The sequence below is a fragment of the Dioscorea cayenensis genome, chromosome 3 (assembly GCF_009730915.1).
Source record: "Dioscorea cayenensis subsp. rotundata cultivar TDr96_F1 chromosome 3, TDr96_F1_v2_PseudoChromosome.rev07_lg8_w22 25.fasta, whole genome shotgun sequence".
NCBI classification, from domain to species: Eukaryota; Viridiplantae; Streptophyta; class Magnoliopsida; order Dioscoreales; family Dioscoreaceae; genus Dioscorea; species Dioscorea cayenensis.
Genome location: NC_052473.1, coordinates 728307 through 748595, shown reverse-complemented (window position 1 = coordinate 748595; position 20289 = coordinate 728307). Strand labels below are relative to the sequence as shown.

The 20289-nt window shown below is 33.1% G+C and overlaps 3 protein-coding genes across 3 annotated transcripts; all 3 read right to left on the bottom strand.

The window, feature by feature from the left end:
- Nucleotides 1-689: 689 nt before the first annotated feature.
- LOC120251772 (axoneme-associated protein mst101(2)-like) lies at nucleotides 690-6615 on the bottom strand. The gene is made up of 7 exons (XM_039260418.1): nucleotides 4196-6615; nucleotides 3948-4118; nucleotides 3678-3857; nucleotides 3411-3593; nucleotides 2114-2209; nucleotides 1410-2042; nucleotides 690-1333 (listed from the first exon to the last, which is right to left on the bottom strand). Exons 1-7 carry the CDS (start codon nucleotides 6146-6148, stop codon nucleotides 983-985), a joined length of 3567 nt encoding a protein of 1188 aa, XP_039116352.1. The 5' UTR covers nucleotides 6149-6615; the 3' UTR covers nucleotides 690-982.
- A 6167-nt stretch (nucleotides 6616-12782) lies between these two features.
- LOC120252417 (calvin cycle protein CP12-3, chloroplastic-like) lies at nucleotides 12783-13436 on the bottom strand. Its single transcript, XM_039260649.1, has one exon. It carries the CDS (start codon nucleotides 13294-13296, stop codon nucleotides 12889-12891), a length of 408 nt encoding a protein of 135 aa, XP_039116583.1. The 5' UTR covers nucleotides 13297-13436; the 3' UTR covers nucleotides 12783-12888.
- Nucleotides 13437-13915: 479 nt separating this feature from the next.
- LOC120252385 (serine/threonine-protein phosphatase 7) lies at nucleotides 13916-17788 on the bottom strand. The gene is made up of 5 exons (XM_039260647.1): nucleotides 17224-17788; nucleotides 14631-15125; nucleotides 14400-14546; nucleotides 14217-14324; nucleotides 13916-14144 (listed from the first exon to the last, which is right to left on the bottom strand). Exons 1-5 carry the CDS (start codon nucleotides 17623-17625, stop codon nucleotides 14040-14042), a joined length of 1257 nt encoding a protein of 418 aa, XP_039116581.1. The 5' UTR covers nucleotides 17626-17788; the 3' UTR covers nucleotides 13916-14039.
- Nucleotides 17789-20289: the final 2501 nt, after the last annotated feature.

Here is a 20289-nt window from a genome sequence, read left to right as displayed (position 1 = left end):
TTTTTAATTTTTTTTACCGCGGTACAAAATTTTTTGCGAAGTACAAGACAATTTATGACAAAATTGTCCCTGTTTAAAATTAAAAATTACACTACTCATTAAAAAGTGATAACATGATTTATTTTGTTTTATTTATCTATCTAATTATTTATCTTTATAAAATTTATTTGTTTATTTATCTATTTATAATTTTATTTATTTATCTATCTATTTATTTGTATTTTAGGATTAAGATATTAATGAAAATTTGTTTGTTGTGGATTAAATTTTTTTAAAAAAATTATATTAATTATTTTAAGTTGTTGCTATTGTTGGGCGTTGTAAAATTTGATAAGATTTTCATAAAATATTACTGTATGTTTTTTATTATAAAATAAATATAGAAATAATAAAAAAATATTATCGTAATTTACTATTGTACTTTAATTGTTTGTACTGTACTGCTTGTGCTGTTCTGTTTAACGGACCTATATCTCAAAGAAACAAGAATGAGAACGAGTCATGCCTTTTTCAGTATTAAAAAATCATAAACACAAATCAAACATTGAAACCAACCATTTACTACTAATTAAATTTTTGATAGGTCAGCCAACAGACATCAACATTAAAGATTACACAAACTCACCAATTATATCAACCTTTTAAACAAGAACAAATGGTAGACAGATATAAATAAAATCAGATTACTATGAAACTTTCACAATGCCAACTATAGAACCAGTTCTAATCAAATTATGAATGGTATTAATGTTCTTCCAATTTGCAAACACATAAAGAAGAACAAAAGAACAAAGAAAATGAAAACCTCCAACCAAAGATAAGAAAAAACTAGTCCCAACTCCAAAACAATGTATAAAGAGAAACCTTTGATTCCGACCTGTTGGTAATAGCTCATTTGAAAATATAAATATATATATATATATATATAATATAAATAAATATATCGGTAATGCTAATGATCTATATAATTATCACTAATTGCTTAATAACCTATGTTTGTTTGGCTAGATTGGGAAGAGGGCAGGAACTTGTATAAGCAAAACACGATGACAAGTAGCAATGCCGTGATGCCGAGCCCCTTCAACACCAAACTCTTCATCTTTCTCCGGCTTCTGTTACGCAGAGGCAAGGGAATTGGTTCCATTTTATTGTATTTCTTTGTCAATGGTGGCCTCCTTGAAGTAGTTGTGAATTTGATCTCTGGTTCAGTGACAGTTTCTGGAGCAGTGCTTTTCGTATTTGGATCATTATCTCCTTCAACATTTTTATCAGTTGTTTCAGCAGTGGCGACAAAAGCTACTTTCCTTTTTTTCTCCTCTTTCTTTGCTTTCTTCTGCAATAATTCAGAGTGTTTTAGCTTCTGGACTTAAGTGAATAACTAATCTGGTTATGTGAAAACTGGGAATTACCTTTTCTTTGAGCTCGGCTTCCTTTTGCGCTCTGAGTTGAGCTCTTGCTTGGGCCTTCTCAGCTTGCTTTTTCTTTCTGTCTTCAGCCTCCTTGGCTTTGGCCTTCTGCTCCTCCCGAAGACGTTCCTTGAGCTCAGCTTCGAGTTTTGCTTTTCTCAACTCCTCTTCTTTCCTTGCCAGCTCTTCCGCCTTTCTCATCATTTCCTCTTCTTCCTTAGTTAGCTTCTTCTCTACCTTATCATCTTCAATCTCCTTACTGTCCAAAACAGTAACTGAGATATCTTCAGACATCACCTTGGTGGTCTTTCTCAAAGACACCGGTTGATTCTTTTGCAACAAATTAGAGGTTGCTGCAGAATCTTTATTTTGCACTTCAGTGATTGCACTGATTTTCTCCTTTTCAGGTTTTTGAGCAGAAACTGGCAAAGATGTTTTGCTGTTTGAGGAAGGCATTGTTGATACATTGGCTGATCCCATAGCTTCAATGCTAGGCATTTCAGGTGCCTGCTCACCGAGGCCGAGAGACCTTCCATCGAATGTCTTAAGTCTCCTTAATGTGCTTCTTACATTGGATTCAACATATTTCTTGCGGAACAGGCTATCTGTGTTCCACAACTTCATCACCTTCTCTACCTGTGAAGCAGACAAGAACATCATCACAGTGAAAAACAACGCTTTTTCTAGAATATAAAATACACATTTACCTGATTATCGCAATGGCAAGCTATCCTCTGATCTCCTGAAGCCAAATATGATTTAGCAGTTGTTTCATCAGCTTTATATTCCAGATAATGCTTGTTCTGCAAAGAAAGGAGGTTATTATTCAAATTGTGAACAAGGCTTGACAGAGTTTACATGCTTTCACGAGCATGATTTCATCACAAGCAACCAAGAACTAAGTATTCCACCAGGAATTAGTGTTCAAGTCCAGTTAGTAACTGCAGTCCGCCAGTAAAGCAAATATATTTTCATTAGATCCATTGGCAAAACAAGTATGCTTCAGAAAACTATACCATCTTGATGAATGAAACTAGTTTCAGCAAGAACAAGAAACTAATTATCTGGAGGCTACAAATCCTCATTATATTCAAACAAAACAAGTCATGATATGCATTTTGTCAGTGAATCAAGTTTGGACTGATCGGACATCCCTCCTCAATAAGAGCTCAAGCAGCTGTTGGGAACTTTTATCAATGAGCTGAACTCAATTCACCTAATATTAAATTCATCCAAATAGATGGCATCAGGGAGCAATCATAAAAGTGATTTTTTCCCACTTTTTATTCATCCAGTCAAAGGCCTTTCCACACATAACATCCTAACCAATGTACAAACTGATGCCCTGCACCAAAAATTTTCCTAGTCTGCACAGATAACAATGAATTGCTACCAAGCAATCTTCAGAATACTTAACAATGATTTATGCATGGCAAGCTGTTTCCAATAATGATTGAATACTGGAATTCCACACGAGATTAATCATAAGAAAAGCATATGAAGATATGGTTGGTTGTACTAGTTCGGTCATGTAATCCTAAGCAGTGAACTCCATAACACAGGTTCGCTAGTTATAATGTTGGTCCTACATCAGGACAAGAGGATGTAATCACTTATATCAAACCTATTTTCTTCCTCAGTAGAAGCCACAGAATATTAATACTTTCCCCGACATGATAGATATGTAATAAACGGTTTAACATAACAAACATGAGCTGGTCTTTACTTTCCACTTGAAGCTAGATAGCAAAATAGAAAGAAATATATGTAATTATGTAGATATCAGTAGTTTTCATATAAAATACAATTATGACCAGAAGGCAGAGACAATAGGACTGAATGTCCTTGGCGTTAAAAGGCAAGGAAACGAGAGAAAAACAAGCCAGTGATTGAACTTCTCTTGATTGATTTTACAATAGCAATTAAAATTTTCAAGAAAAACTATTAAGGAAGGTCAAATTAAGAACAGGGTATACAGAAATTCCAAGAATGATGGCAACATACCTCACCCTTGAGCTTCTCCTCTAACCAAAATGCAGCTTTACGATCCTCATCAACACGTTTCTGCTTTTGTTCAAGTACAATCAGACAGTCCTCTTCTTTTTTATGTTTCTCCGTAGCAGCATACCTCTGTTTTGTTGCTTGCTTGATCTCAAACTTTACCGGATCCAACTCCTTTCTCAAATCCTACAAGGAAAAAAAAAACAAAGTGGTTGATTAAACCATATGAACAGATGACAAAGAATGATCCACAAAAGGTAAAGCCTATACCTTTAAACTAGCTGAAATCTGGTTTTTTAGGTCAAGTGCCTCTTTAATCTGCATCTCTGGATCCATACCAGAAGAAAGCTTTTCACGACGCTCTTTCAGTTTCTTAATTTCTTCTACTAATTGCTTCTCTTGCTTCAAAGTCATAGTTTCATGCTGTAGTGTCCGCTCCAAGCTAGCTATCTGCAACCATAATGCAGCTAGTCATCAGGTAAGGCAATTAAAAGAAAAAAAAACAAATAGTTTGGTATCAGGTTGCACAAGAACTTTGACCTGATCATCAATGCCATCAATCAAGTTAGCATTCTTCAAGTCACCAATCAAGTTGCCAATCTTCAACTGAACAGCTTGGATCTCCTTTTTCTTCTCACTTTCCGTATCACGTGCAGCTCTTTCTACTTCTTTTGCTGCCTCCACCAACGCTTTACTTTTGTTAACAATTTCCTGATGCATTGATCGATTATAATAAAATCTAGCAGAATATTAATGCAATAACAAAAAGAATTACACAAAATTCTCACCCTTTGCTGACGTATCTCGTTGCTTATCTTGTTCTTAGCAATTGCCAGTTCTGCACGTTGAGATTGAACATGCTTTATCTGTGCCGCTAACTCAGGGTTATGGTACCAAGGAATTTTGGCCAACCAATATATCTGTGGTTTCACCGCTTGTTTGTCCACCTTCCCAGTTTCTTTAACAGTCATAGGTTCATTAGAACTAAGTTTATCGTCATTATCTTTGCTGACGGGAAGGTCTGCTTCATTAGAGCTATCAACAAGTTCATCCGCAACAACAGAAAGCGGAGGCTCATCAATGTCAGTGCATGTACTGACCTCAGAACCGTTGGCAACAACATGATCCTCTAGTTTCTCATTCGCCAACAATGTAGCATGACCATTTTCATAAGCCTCTGACCCAGCTTCCATCTTCAAATCTCGTGCAACCCCATTCTCACACAAGACCACATCGCTTCCAATGTCATCAGTTCCATTCTCAAGTGATGCTTCATTTGCCTGTATTTCAGCAGCTGGACGTCCATCCTCCCCCAAGGCATCATCTTTTTTAACAGGTCCACCGGCTTTACCATTCTCCCCCAAGGTTTCATCTTTTCGGACCTGATCGGCTGGGCCATCCTTCTCACAAAAGGCATCAACTTTCTGAGTTTGTTGAGCCACATCTGTTGATAAAGCCTCCTCAGGCTTGACAACAATGGATTCAGATGTCGCAGTCACTGAGATCAAAACCTCCGGATGTTCCTTCTCTTCAACTTTAGCTGCTTCAGGAACCGCATCGTCTACATTAGTCTCTAATCCTGGCTCTTCCTGTTCATATTGCCCATGAGCCCTGCTCTCATCAACCAGAACATCATGCTTTTTCATCAATTCTACTTCCTCACTGGCAGTCTTTGTAACCACATTCTCAGACTCTGGTTCCTCCGTGATCATAAGATCAGTCCTTTCAGATACTTGTTCACTACCAGACCCTACAATCACATATTCAGATTCCAATGCCTCCTCGGTAATAAGCTCAGCAACTTTTGTCACTTCTTCATTACCCTGCTCTGCAGCCACATCCTTGAGTTCCACTACCTCTTCAATCACAGGTTCAGGACTTTCAGATACTTGTTCACTGCTGGTTTCCACATTCTTATACTCCCGCGCATCCTCTGCCTTCTCCTCTGATACTCTCTCATCAGAGTCCATCTCTACAAGCACATTCTCAGACACCGGGGACCCTTTGATCACTACTTCTTCACTGCTTATCTCATCAGCATCACTTCCACCCTCCGCAACCACATCCTTAGACTCTGGTGCCTCATCAATCACAAAATCACTGCTTTTTGATATTTCTTCACCGCCGGTCTCTGCAACCACATCCTTTTGCTCCAGTGCCTCTTCAATCAGAAGATCATGGCTTTTCAGTACTTCTTCACTACTAGTCTCTGCAACAACATTCTTAGATTCGGGTGCCTCATCATGGATTTCTGATACTACTTCAACACCCTTCTCCGCAACCAAATCCTCAGACTCAAGAGCCCTTTCCACAATATTCTCAGCCTCCTTTGCCTCTTCAACCACAATCTCACGACTTTCAATTGCTTCATCACTGCCCTTCTCCGCAACCATACTCTCGGATTCCTTGGCATCTTCAACCACAACAGCCTTCAAGTTTTCTCCTAATTCATCTCTGCCTATCTCCTCCGCAACTACATTCTCCTTCTCCTTTATCTCTTCAACCAGAAACTCAGTATGATTCCCCCAATTTCTCACCCTCCTCACCCTTCTCCTTCTCCTCTTCCAATGCCACCGGCTCCTCAACCTCTCCAACGATCTCCACAGCCTCATTCTCCTCTTCCACCTCATCTCCCTCCACCGCCGAAACCCCAACCTCAGGTTTCGCTTCACGATCCGATTCTGATCCCGGATCACAACTCTCCACTTTTTCAGATCCCAAATCACCACGCAAACCCCCATTATCCTTCACTTCCGCATTACAACAAACACCATCAATCCCCACCGCCTTCTCTCCCAGATCTCGCTCCTCCCCATTAACCGACTCCAAGATCGGACTTTGATCCACCCCGTCATGCCTCGTCTGCAGATCCAACTCTCCACCATCAACCAAGGTCTCATCAACAGAGTCCTCCAAAGGGTTCTCCAGCTTCAAACCATTGATCTCCGCGTCTGCCGTCATTGCCGCCGAGAAGATCGAACAACAAGGCAAACACCCACAGATCGAAGCAACGATTGAGGTCCGCTCCGTCGATGGTGCACTTCCGTCGAACTCCCACGGTGTCGCCGGCGGATCTAGATCCCTCCGCCGCGACTCCGATCTCCAGATCGGATCTGCCAACCCGCCCCGCGAGATCTCACGGATTTCGAGTGGAACGAACAAAGAGGCCAAAAGAGGACAACCAAGAAACGCTCTTCTTCTCAAGTTTTCAAACTCATGCCAACATTTAATCTTTTTATTTTATTTATTTATTTATTTGAATAAATTATTATTTATTATTTATTATTTATTATTGTTAGAAAAGAGTTAAAAATTGAAAGTATATCTTGAAATATGATATGTTACTAATTTAATTAATGATAAATATGGAAAAATAATAATTCTATTTTTTTTTTGGGGAATGGAATTTTAAGGGAGTTAGGATTTACTAAGAATAGGTTTTTTTTTTAATCTAAATTTGTGGGTGGAATTAGTCTTGCATTTCTTTAATTGGATGGATGGATTTGTTATTTATAAGATTAAAGGCTTAAAAGAGGATTAATAATTAATAATTTTATTTTAGATAGGTTTTTTTTATCAATCATAACAATAAACACAATATGATCCCTTAATTTTTGCACAGTTTAAGTTAATCAATTGGGATTTTCTAATCAAAAGAATCCCATGAAATAATAATAATAATAATAATAATATTGTTCTTTGATTTGTTTACTTTTTGGAGAATAAAAAATACTCAAAACTAATCTTTGTGAGAGTAGATGTCTGTCAATAATTTTTTTATAACATACACAAATATTTGAATTTGAAAAGTCTAAATTAAAAGACCAAATCTCTTTCCTAAAACCAAATTCTAATTGATAATCTATACAAAAGTTGTATAATCTGATTTAAAAGAATTTCAAAGAATATTTTTTAAATTTTTAAATTTTTTCTTGTTGTATTTAAATCTTTGTTTATATTAAATCTGATATTAGTAAAAAAAAATGTTTATTTTTATTTATTTGTTTGTATTAATATTTTATAATATATTTCAAATTAATTACAATTATTAAAAAAAATTCTATTTTGTTGGAAAAAGTATACCAATTACCAATAGTTTGTAATTATAATTATTATTAATTTTATTGTAAAAGTTGATAAATCATTTGCCAATAAGCAATTAATTAATTTAGACACTTAACTCTTCTAGATAAGGTTGTGGATCCCATGATCCTTTAAAGATAAATTTTTTTAAACTAATCTATCCCTTTTGCTTGCCTAACTATCTCTCTCTCCCTTTTCCTATATGTCTACATGTACTTATATATGATCAAGCATTGAACTTTGCAACATATTAAAAAAGAGGAAAAATACATATAATTTTTTGAAAATAAAAGCACAAACTTGAATAGTGTAAATGTGGTCCTCCTCAAGCTTGCCACATGTAATTGTCAAAGAGCGAGCATTGTCCATATATATATATATATATATATATAAACATCTCCATCACTAAATATGGACATCTTATTTCTCTTACAAAGCATGCTTCAATATTTTGATCTTTCTTTGATTGGATCCAACTATGGCACACCCAATTAATTAATTAGTTTCAATGAATATGCCCTTTCTCATCAAAATCTAATCAAAACATAGTACTGTATGTGTTAGAGAATTTTTTTTTTTAATATACAAATACGATAAGTGTATATATAATCAGGAACATCCTAATTCAGCCGACACGAAAATTAGTTTGCAATTAAAATTATATGAACATAATTAAAGCCAGTACCACTTAATAAAAATTATGTAAATTTAATTAAAAACAATACCACTTAACCGAAGATCTATTGTGCAAAAGGATTAGAGAAATTTTGTGCTAATCCATAACATGTCTTTTTCTTTGAGTTTCTTGCCACCATGCCAAACCAAACATGAAGCTTTCCTTGATTTTTCCTTGCACGTTGATGGTGCCTTGGTTCTTGTTTTGCATGATTAAAAATGGTCATCTTATCAATACGCTGTGGACACGCCACCTTACATGAAAATTCTCTTCTATACTAATGAAACCAACTTTAGTTGGAAAAACTTGGACTCTTCCTTTAATGTCCACACCAAAGTCAAATGACACCTATACATCACTTCATTAGTTCATTTACAACAAGAAACTTAATTTTCTTGTATGCATGATATAACAAGCAAGGGGACCATTGCACACATTATCATCTTTATCATCTTTATCATAATCATGTTAAAAGATATAATAATAATAATAAACAAAAACAAGTTTGTTTCTCCAAATATGAACAAAAGAAGGAAGTCATGAAGTCAGAAATTAACAAAGAGTTTGTTCACATGTAATTAATTAAGTTGCCACCTTTTAATGTCTGCCATGGGTTTGGCTTGCTAAATAGTATGCTTTGGAGGAAACCAATGGGCATGCATGTTTGCATGGTTTTATATCTCTTCTACGTGGTCCATGGTATCATTGGAAAGTGACTACCACTTTGAAGTATATATGGTGCTCATAAATATATTCTCACGTCATCTTAATTATTCGTCTGCCTATTTAATTTAGTGTTCTTTTAAGTTTAAGGTTTACATAATATTATTCTTTCCGAGTATGAGTTCTAGGTTTCAAGTGCATATATACATTAATACATGCATGCATGGTTGGTTCTTTGAACATGAAAAGAAGATAAAATTATGTATATTTGTTTTTATATATATTTACTTTTTTTTTTTAGCCTCTATACTCTGAAATAATTCATGTTTATCTTTTAAATTTTAACTTCTGTTCTTTGCGCATATATATATATATATATATATGCAGGATTTGAGAAATATTAAACCTTTGATTTAGCAATAAATAATGTTATTTTAAATTATGATTAATTTATATAGAAGTTTAAATGAAAGTTATTATTTTTAAAAAATATTTAAATATTGGTTTATTTTGTATTTACTAAAATCTTAAATGTAAATAATTTAAAAAGTTATTTAAATGAATTCAGATAAATTATTAAAATACATATCCTGCAAATGAGAATTTTTTTAATTTAAAATATTTTCTATATTTTCATAATTATAAATTAGAACAATATCAACTCAAAGGTAAGGCGAATAAAGGAATTAGTTTATGTCATTTGTTTTTTAAAATCCTCATCTTTAGAATTTTTTTAATAATAATCTAAGAAAATCAAATTTTGAAAGAATATCAATAATTGTCATAATACAAAAATATTTTAATTTAATATTTAATCATGTAATTTAATCTTAGTTATTTTTTAGATTTTAAAATAATACATTAAGATATTAAATATTTTATTTTAATGCTTAATCAATCATATCTTCTCTAACTAACTTTTCAAAATTCTATTATGATCCTATGTATTGTCTTTTCATGCATTTATTTCTCCAAAATTGATATAATATTTATTTCTTTTAATTATAAATAAGAGCTTTTATAGTTTTTATATTTTTACAATTTTTTTGTTAGATTTTTATTTTGTTGAGTTTTATTCACAAATTTTAAATATATTTAAGTAGTATGTGAAAAGATAAATAAATATCTCAAATAAGTATTTATTAAAAAATCTAAATAAATTTAATTTTTATTAAATAAAATTTTAGGGGTGTATTCTAAAATTCTGTTATAAACCTCTAGTTATTTTAAGCCATGCCTGAGTCAAAATCATAAAAAAAATCTAAATTTTGATAAAACTATATGTATTTTGATACATTAATTAATTTTAATTATTTCTCTTAAATTTTACTTGTTATAAAAAATTAAATGTATTTTATAATTTTAAATTTTAATTTAAAAGTTTTGTTAATTAATTATTTTAAAACTTGTAGTTCACCCCCCCCCTATATAATTTCTGCCTATATTGATGAACAATCATTATTGTTCCAAATAGTAATTACTTTACATGTTAATGTAGTAACTTCTGTTCATTGATAATGGACGTCCTTAGATTTGTTATTTGTGGACGTCTATAAATGAATAGTCTCATATACATATACATATATATATATATATATATATATATGCCTAATATACATCATTATCATATAATATAAATTATATAAATATTTAGTTTTGTAGTAATAAAAATAGAATTTTATTTAAACCCTAAACTATTTCTAGTGGCATTAACTTTTATTTAAACGTGATGATTAAAATGAACTTAAAAGAACTATAAATGCAAAAGATATTTTTTAATAGTTACTCCCTCCGTTTTTTTATATCTGTTAAAACTTATGTTCATTTTTATCTGTCATTTTTCTAACATCAAGAATCATTTATTATTATTATTTTTCAAAATTACCCCAACACTTTATTCAATTATCTTCTTGAAATTAAATATAAGAAAGAAATATGAAGATATAAATTAGAAGTAATTTTGAAAAGATAACAAATTTTTTATAAAAGTTTGTGAAATAACTAAATTTATTGGTATGTGAGATTCAGTTAACCACGACAAATAAAAAAGAACGGAAGAACTATTAGAAATTTTCAGAAGTATTTATGCACAATAGTGTACATTTATATATTGCCAGAAGGCAAAACATCAAAATTTAAAAGGGTATATATAACATTTAATTTTATAAATATTCGCATACTTATTATATATATATATATATATGTATTATGTATATATGATGAGCACCGACAAGAAAGTTGGTGATAAAATAGTTAAAAAAAACAAGTTATTAATGAGTGAAGACATGAAGTAGTTGAGAGGATATGGTTTTGTTTTGATTGTGGAAAACAAAGGCAAATAAAACAGTTGCACTTGATCCAATAAAACAGAGATAGTGTGATGTTTATATATACATCAATGACAATTGCATGCATTGGTTTTTTTTCCTTTAAGAAATGGGAAGTTGTTGTTGGCCATGTGAATAACTATGACAACATCAACATGCACCTGCTTTTCAGGCTAACAGTTTTATGATTATGATATGTGTTACTTATGGTATCCAAGGCTATCAGTTCAATGCATCTGTTTATTTATTTATTTATTTTTCCTTTGTTTATCCATTTTTACTCTTATTTTTACTATTAAACTCATCAAGATAATAAATTAATTTTTTTATTTCAATTTATTGTTTTTCAACCCAATAAGATTTTGAAAAATATCTTCCTAAGCCAATGATCTCTTATTTTATTGACACTAAATTTTTACATGAAGTATATATGTTTTTAATATAAACTTCAAATCATACAATTTGAGGGTATAAGTGTATTAAGGTATCAACTCTAAAATTATACATGCCCCCTGATATGATTTGCCCGTATTTTGTTAAAAAAAAAAAATGCTTTGATGATGAGATTTCAATTTAGGGCTTGTTTGAAAACTCAGAAGTGTTTTTTTATAAGTTAAGCACTTTTGGGTTCAAAAAATATTGTTTGTATTGGTTTTTCTGCAAAAACAGAAGTTGTTATAAAAACTGCTTTTTTAGTTTATTTTTACAGGTTTCTGCTTTTACGATGAAAAGTCTAATACTAAAACACAAAATATAAAATAGGACTTGACTTACTCTGGAAAAAGCACTTTTTTCCCGAAACACTTCTACGAAACTAAAAAAAATAGCCAATCCATACAAGGCCTTAATATTAACAAAATATTGTTTTTTCGTCGGATTTTATATATCTATCTCAATTGTTTCAAAGAAAAAAAGAAAAAAAGAAACGGTTATATTTAGAAATGTCATACATATTTATCTTAGTTTTTCTATTTTACCCATTTCTCATCCTCCATCCATTAATTCTGACTCCCTCTTCTTTCTCCATTTAATTTTTTTTTACTTTAGTCTTTTTTATTAAAAATAAATACATGTTATTTCATGCACATTGATTTTTTAAAACAAAATAAATATAATAAAATCAATTTTAAACAAATAATTCAAAAACTTTTATTAATGGCCAAATAAAATGGGACGAAGAGAGTAATTTTATTCAATAAAATAAATAAATTTAATTTAAATAAAGACATGGATAACAATTCCAAACTTACATGTTAATACAATTCTTAAATATTTTATAAAAACTTCTCTTATTTAACAAATAAAGTACAAATTTGTTAACATCCAACAAAACTTCAAATCACTTTAATCTTCATCCAATCCATAAAAATTATTCCTTCCGTTCATTTTTTTATCCGTCATATTTTTTTTAAACATTAAAAAAATATTTATTATTATTATTTTTAAAATTATCCTAACATTTTATTCAGTGAAAGTATAAATTAGAGATAATTTTTAAAAAAATAACTAATTTTTTATTAAATTATATAAAAAAACCAGTAAAATTCAGTTATTCACAGCAAATAAAAAGCAACGGAAGAAGTATAATTATTCAAATTAATTTACTAATTTCCCAAAAACCATAAGTTCATAAAGCCATGTAAATCATTTATTCATTTATAATATTTACATAAAATCAAAATAAAAAACCGGATCCGGATCCAAATCCGAATCCGAAATCCGAAATCCGAAATCATTCGTCGTCGTCGCAAAGCTGGCATTCATCGGAGTTAGGGTTAGCTTTGCAGAAGCCCTCGAGAGGATCATCGCCGGAGGCGACGCGGCGGCGAAGCAAAGCCATGGCACGGCTCACCTCCTCGACCTCGTCCCACGCCACGCGACACTCGGCGGACTCTTTCCCTTCATCTCCTTCGCATACCTCCATCGCCTCCTCCACCTTCTTCGTTATCATCTCCGCCAGCTTCTTCTCCTTCGCCACTGTCCCCTTGTACCTCTTCCCCGCCGCCGCTGAGGCTCTGATCGCGCCGATGGACCTTGGCCGGGACGAGATAACAGAGGGATTGCTCCGATCACTAGATCTGGACCAGTGGAGAGGAGTTGGAGGACAGAGCCGAGAAACCGAGGACGAGATCGCCGCCATTGACGACGAGACGAAGCACAAACCCTTGTTTGACCTAATTTGATCTTCGTTTCATTTTCTCTTCTATTCTTATTGTGTTTGTGCATGTGGCATTCATTGATTGGCTGAAAAAGCCAACTGGCTTATTTTTTTCCGGGTAAATTTTTTTTTATAGATAGTTAATTATTTATTTATTTATTTTTTTTTAAGCATCAAACTTCAATTTATATCATTTTTATCACCGATTTTAATTTAGATTCATAGAGAAAAATCAAAAAATTTCAAAAAAAATTTAAATTAGACCTATCATTCTTTCTTATTAACTAGTTCGCAGGGGTGTGCTATATCCGTATATGCATATCCAGGATTCAAACCTACGTATAATGAGAAATATTTATAAATACACATCCTGATTATTAACCTTAAATGGATACTTTTAGTTTAATATTAAAAAAAAAAAATATCCACAGAGTAGTGTATATACTCAATATTTACCATAATCTATAAACCCTCACAAAATATAATATTACATTTATAGAATTATTGTATTCTCAAATTCAAATTTTACCAATTGAGACCCCTATAATTAAATAGTTATTACAATTTAAAATTTTAGGAATTATAATTTTCTGTATATATATATAAATATATTTCTTGATGAATTAACTTATGAGAAAGACTGACAATCACAAAGTCACAAAGTAAAATACATCATGGAAAACACAATGTATAAGCAAGGCCAACAAAAAGAGAAGAAGAAAGTCTCAGATTGGAGTTAGATCTTCAACTGATGTGCTGCTTTCCATTGCTTTCAAGTCCAACTCCTCATCAGAGTCTATAACTTCCTCAAAGTCATAGTATGGATTCACCTGCACAATATTCTCCGGTTCGTTATCGATGTTATCATCGGTTGCAATCGAACTGAATCTAATTGTTTGTACCTTTGGTCTTGGTTTTACGGCGTCGAAAGAGTGAAATGTAGGAGTAGAATAATCGGGTGGAGATAACACAATGTATGCGCCTTGATTGTTGTATCGATCTTCGGTTGCCTGAGAAGATGAAGGCAAATGTTATTTATAAGCCGGACGAAAGTTTTGTCGACATGGGTGAAGAGAGAACAGAACCTGAAATTGTGGGTAATCGGGAGCACTGAAAAGAGTAATAAGCCTTCCTGATTCGACGACATGGTCGATCGTATAACCTTCATGCATTCCTTTAAGATCTTGCCGTTTATCCCTCGCGTCGGGACCCTCGTGTGACCTGATAATCAACTACAACTCAAACAAAATATTCGCATTGAGTTCAGAGTTTACTGACGGAAATGGCGGGCGATAAAAGGATGAATGAAAATTCACCTTAAATTTGTTCTTCTTGAGGAATTCTTCAGTGCAGTCAGGTCCCCATAACAAACCAATACCTCTCTCATTGTTTGGAGAAAGGCCCGGATTTAACGACGGATCAGACCATAGCACATCGCCGGGGATTAAGTTTGATCCCTCCCATGGAGGATCAAGCACTGTCCGCCGAGCTTTTAATAACTCCTCCAAGCTACCAAGCCTTAGAGAGTTTGAGTCTGCAACGGCGATTGGCTTGCGGCCTTTTTTACGTTTTGACCTCTTTGATGGTGTCAGGGCGGCACCTCGGAAAACCCCACCATGAGCAGTATATACATTACCTGCTATTATAGATGCCAATGGAAGACCTTCAAAACATCTTAAAAACTTTCGGTAAACTTGTTTTCCTTGTTCACCATATTTTTCCATTACCTCTTTCTCAAAACCATAAACTGATGTACAGTATTTTGATTCGTGATTACCACGAAGAAGGTATACTCGTTCAGGCAAAAAAACCTGCAACCCAGGATATCTATATATTAGTCTCAATTCATGATACAATTCATCTGTGACAATAACTATTATTGCTCATTAAAGATGTCAAGCAATCTAAAAACTCTACCGAATGTATTAAAGATACCAGCCAATTTTGTCGTTTATTTATATTGTCATTCGATTATTCCACTTGCATTCATGTTATCCAGAGGAATCCAATATACTAATACTTTGTCGTGTTGTACAGAAGATTACACTTCATAATTCCATTGATTTACATACTTAATATGTAAACTACTTGTCGATGATTTCCATGTAAAATTCCTACATTTAATTGCTACATAGCTATGTCACCACGAGAGTTAATCTTTCCATCAAACAGAGGATTTCAGATGGGGAGATGAAGTAGTTGGTGCTTCCTGTCAACCACAACTGAAAGTTGCATGTCTTTAAGAATGTCCAAACTTTCTTCCCATAACCCAGTCATCAACTTCATGTTGCCAATACAGTGCGCTAAGGTTCATGAAAAGGATTTCGACCAAAAACTACTTCAATTGGAAAGCTCATTTATTACAAAATATTTCGAACACTCTCTCTTTTTAGACCACCTAACGATGAATAGTAAACACAACAATGTCCTGAGATAGTGTGAATAGGTTTCCTAGTATGGGCCACCCACCAAGATAACCTCGAAGATATGATAGAAAGCGCAACTCGCTCAACCCTGTGTGTTTTTATAGGTATTCTATATCCATTGATTAATTAGGGACCTTAACAAGAGATACACTACTGCCTACTTATGGTTTTCAGTGCAATTTACATTCATCAAGATACAATTTACATTCATCAAGAAACCCGTGTCATGCTTGTAGTTGACCGACCTAAAAAGGCGAGGAGAGAAAATAACCAAAACTATAAGGACAAGCATCTAAATACAGAGAACCCACCTTAGTTGTATCACTAGCAGTAACTGAGATATTAACAATGGCGGCATACATAGTTTCATCAAGGCATGAACAAAGTCAAGACAATTTTGAAACTTAATATGGTTAATTAACCTATGGAATTCATCAAAGTAAAAGAATAAATATCTCTGTTGTTCAAACTTCTAAATGGCAATGTGATGAAATGATACTGACACCCAGAGCCAGAATAGCACTATCCAATTGAAGGGAACAACTAAGCAAGATGAATGAAAGACAAACATTGAGTAACAAGAGATGGCTCTGAACAAAAACATCACCAAAGAATCAAATAAGATATACTACTACAAGCTCAGTTTCTAGTTAAAGAATAATTAACCTCCATTCAACAACACAACCATTGTTCAGAGTTCAATCATGAGAAATCTCTAGATATACATTGAACAAATGGAGAATTCAGCAAGAATAGATAAGATAACACCCTCAGTATCAACTCCAAACAGAACCAATAAACTCATTTCCAGCTCTTAAACCACAATAAAACCATTAGAACAAGATAAAAGTAAAAGAGAGATTGAAAGAGAAGCTGAAAAAAAAAGGAGAAAAATCAGAACAATAAGATATACTACTACAAGCTCAGTTTCTAGTTAAAGAATAATTAACCTCCATTCAACAACACAACCATTGTTCAGAGTTCAATCATGAGAAATCTCTATATATACATTGAAAAAAATAGAGAATTAAGCAAGAAAAAAATAAGATAACACCTTCAGTATCAACTCCAAACAGAACCAATAAACTCATTTCCAGCTCTTAAACCACAATAAAACCATTAGAACAAGATAAAAGTAAAAGAGAGATTGAAAGAGAAGCTGAAAAAAAAAAGGAGAAAAATCAGAACAATAAGATATACTACTACAAGCTCAGTTTCTAGTTAAAGAATAATTAACCTCCATTCAACAACACAACCATTGTTCAGAGTTCAATCATGAGAAATCTCTTGATATACATTGAACAAATAGAGAAATCAGCAAGAATAGATAAGAAAACATCTTCAGTATCAACTACAAACAGAATCAATAATAAACTCATTTCCAACTCTTTAACACAATAAAACCATTAGAACATGATAAAAGTAAAAGAGAGATTGAAAGAGGAGCTGATAAAAAAACAAAAACCAAAGAGAAAAATCAGACCTTCCAGGCTAACAAGATGAGGAATGTCTCAACACCCCAAGCACCCCGATCCACATAATCTCCATTGAACACAAAAAATCTTTTGTCCGATGGAAATCCAGCATCCTTTAGCAAGAAAAGGACATCATGTAGCTGGCCATGCACATCACCAACAACAACAACACTGGTTTCCTCCCCTTGAGGATCAACCCTAAGACAATTAGGCTCTTTGTGGAGGATGTTGGAGGCGGTGAGCAAAAGGCGAAGGAGGACAGGGACAGGGAGGACGGAGGGAAGCCCGGAAGGGGGCAGCTTCCAGGACGCCCACTCAAGGGTGGTGGTGAGGGAATGGATCCAATCTAGGGTGAGAGCGTCTTCTGGAGGCCATGAGAGAGGGATCTGAGGAGGTGGATTGGCATCCATGGAAGCCCAAGATGGGACCTTTTTGCCTTAGGGCGTTGAAAAATGGGATCTTTCGGAGGAGAAGCAATGAAGATGATGGTCACGTCTCCATTGATTGAACGAAGGTGGCGATGGTGGTCGCCATTGGAGAGGATTGAATGTTTTCTGTGGATTAGGTCAGGACCTCTCTCTGGTTTTTTTTTTTTAATTATAAATATAAATAAAAAAAATAATTTTTATGGAATAATAATTGTGGGGGATATATATATATATATATATATACAATATATATATATATATACAATATATATAAAATAATTGTGGGGGACGTACATATATATTGTATATATCATATGATATATATATATATAGGGACGTCCCCGATTTTAAATCAGGATGTCATGTACTCATGGTAATCGACGTCTTATCATTACGAACAGTAGAAATCGCGTTCTACAGTGTTTGTATACTGATCATAAACAGTAAAAAGGGTGATACGATTCTTATATGGACAATCAACCATTGGATGATGATCCAACGGCTTAGATTTAAAACGTCCCTAGATTTCAAATCTAGGGACTTACCTAGATGATCTTTTTCCTATATATATATATATATATATATATTCCCTCTATTAAAAATGCATGTAATATTTTTCATTTGTGTGAAAAGTAATAAATTTTGGAAACAATTGAATTTATTTATAAAAGGGGAAATTAATCTTAATTTTAATTTTAATTTTAATTTATTTAAATAGTGTATTTGCATATATCACCATCCTTAACTTCAATCATAAAGCATAATGATGAAGAAGAGGAAGATCAAGAAACAATTAAATGACAGTGAATTATACCATTAATTTAATCAAAATATGCTACTCATGTATTATGACAATAAACAAAAAAGCTTATAAAAATTCAAACTTTGGTACCCATTCAACCTGTTTAAAAGAAAAAAAAACAGATGAATATTTCGACTTATGTTTGTCTCACTGATAAAACGGGTTCAAACCACAATTGATATAAATATAGGACACATGTCCTAGAGTTTAACTTCTCGTATGTGTTCGCCCCGGCATGTGACTTGTTCATATTTGTCGGTATATATATATATATATATTATAAGTGTCTTCTAGAATCTATTTAACATTTTTCATCTCTGAAACCATATGACAAGAAACCAATGCATTGAGATTATCACTGAAATTTAGTACTATATATTCTCACCAAAGAAAAGGTGGCAGATGAAATACTGCACAGAAATCAGGCTTGAGTTAAGACCAAGTTATCCAAAAATTCTATTCAATTACTTTGTGAACACAATTTACATGATTAATTATTATGGAATGTTTAGAAATTTATCCCTTGATGTCATGTTGTTACTCATTATTATTTAAATCTATCTTCATTGTTTTCCTCTCTCTTTACCTGATTTCTTTTCCACAAGAAACTCACTTCATCCATGATTCTAAGTTCTATATATTATCACAACACTTGTTGTTCTCTTATCATCAAAATGGCTCAATTGAGATACATTCGACTCCGCCGGAGATGGCGGAGGATGAGAGGTTTCCGGTGGCCTTCTCATCGGTGCGCCGGTCATCGCCGTCTTCATGTTAAACTCTTGAGCTTTCTTCGTATCTTAACGGGTTGTTTGAAGCCATTGAAAGGAGGTTACCAAAGAAATATTAGTCGACAAGAAGAGCCGATACCGTACTACAATAGCACAAACTCTTTCTACGCCGAAGCCATTGCTGATTGCTTAGAGTTCATTAAAAGATCATCTTTACCTGTGGTTACCGATGACGATGATGCACAAACTCACCAACATTGAATTGCCGATGATTTCATCTTCTCGATCTTTGATTGCTTTGTAATGTAGCAAGTTTTTGTTTGTCAAAGTTGCCCATGAATTCCTGCATGTTTACAGATGGTCTTTGTTTTGACCAGAGAATCAGGAAGAACACTGTAAAGAAAAAAGTAATGAATCATCATCAGTTCATGTTCACATACCTTGATTTCTTCATTCAACCAGTTGGAAATTTTACTAATACATACAACCTCAGTAAATAAACAGATACGCGAACATCTCTAATATTAAATGACCATATTAATAGAAAGATGATTCAAATATAGCCGAAGAATCAAATCGAGTGTTGTTTCATCATTTGATCATCTTAAACTGATTCAAATGAATTGTAATAATATATCAAAGGCTAAGTTTTGAGTACCTTCAATAAAGCTGCATTTGGACCGGCATTCGGTTGATTTCCATGGTGTATATGTACTACTAAATTCATGTGAATGATCATTAAGCAATATATAATATTCTAATTATGTATTTTTTTCTCACTTTGCATTGAAGAAAATGTGGATAAAATACATAAACAGTGTGATAAAAAGTTCATGCATGTGATGATACAGATCACCATGCTCCACATAAGAAGGCAACATCTCTTACAAACTTGAAAGCAAACATGAAAGCAGATGAAATCACCAAACACTTTCACAGTCATATCATATCATTTTGTTATTAAACAACAAGATCTTATCAAAAATCAGACAACACACCAATCATTGCACAAATTTCTGCACAATTACTTGATCAAATGCTTCAACTTTTTCTGAATATTCATTCATCATGGAAGTAATACTTCTAATGAAGATCAGAAACATAAGCTATGAA

What these genes read in the sequence shown, in the direction of transcription:
- LOC120251772 (XM_039260418.1), bottom strand. Translation starts at nt 6,148, where the DNA reads ATGGGGGTTTGCGTGGTGATTTGGGATCTGAAAAAGTGGAGAGTTGTG. An exon ending in ACGAGATACGTCAGCAAAGG is followed by an intron (nt 4,119 to 4,195) that starts GTGAGAATTTTG and finishes TCAATGCATCAG; the next exon opens with GAAATTGTTAACAAAAGTAA. An exon ending in AAGCCGAGCTCAAAGAAAAG is followed by an intron (nt 1,334 to 1,409) that starts GTAATTCCCAGT and finishes GAATTATTGCAG; the next exon opens with AAGAAAGCAAAGAAAGAGGA.
- LOC120252417 (XM_039260649.1), bottom strand. Translation starts at nt 13,296, where the DNA reads ATGGCGGCGATCTCGTCCTCGGTTTCTCGGCTCTGTCCTCCAACTCCT.
- LOC120252385 (XM_039260647.1), bottom strand. Translation starts at nt 17,625, where the DNA reads ATGGATGCCAATCCACCTCCTCAGATCCCTCTCTCATGGCCTCCAGAA. An exon ending in TCATCTTGTTAGCCTGGAAG is followed by an intron (nt 15,126 to 17,223) that starts GTCTGATTTTTC and finishes CCTGGGTTGCAG; the next exon opens with GTTTTTTTGCCTGAACGAGT. An exon ending in CCGATTACCCACAATTTCAG is followed by an intron (nt 14,325 to 14,399) that starts GTTCTGTTCTCT and finishes TCATCTTCTCAG; the next exon opens with GCAACCGAAGATCGATACAA.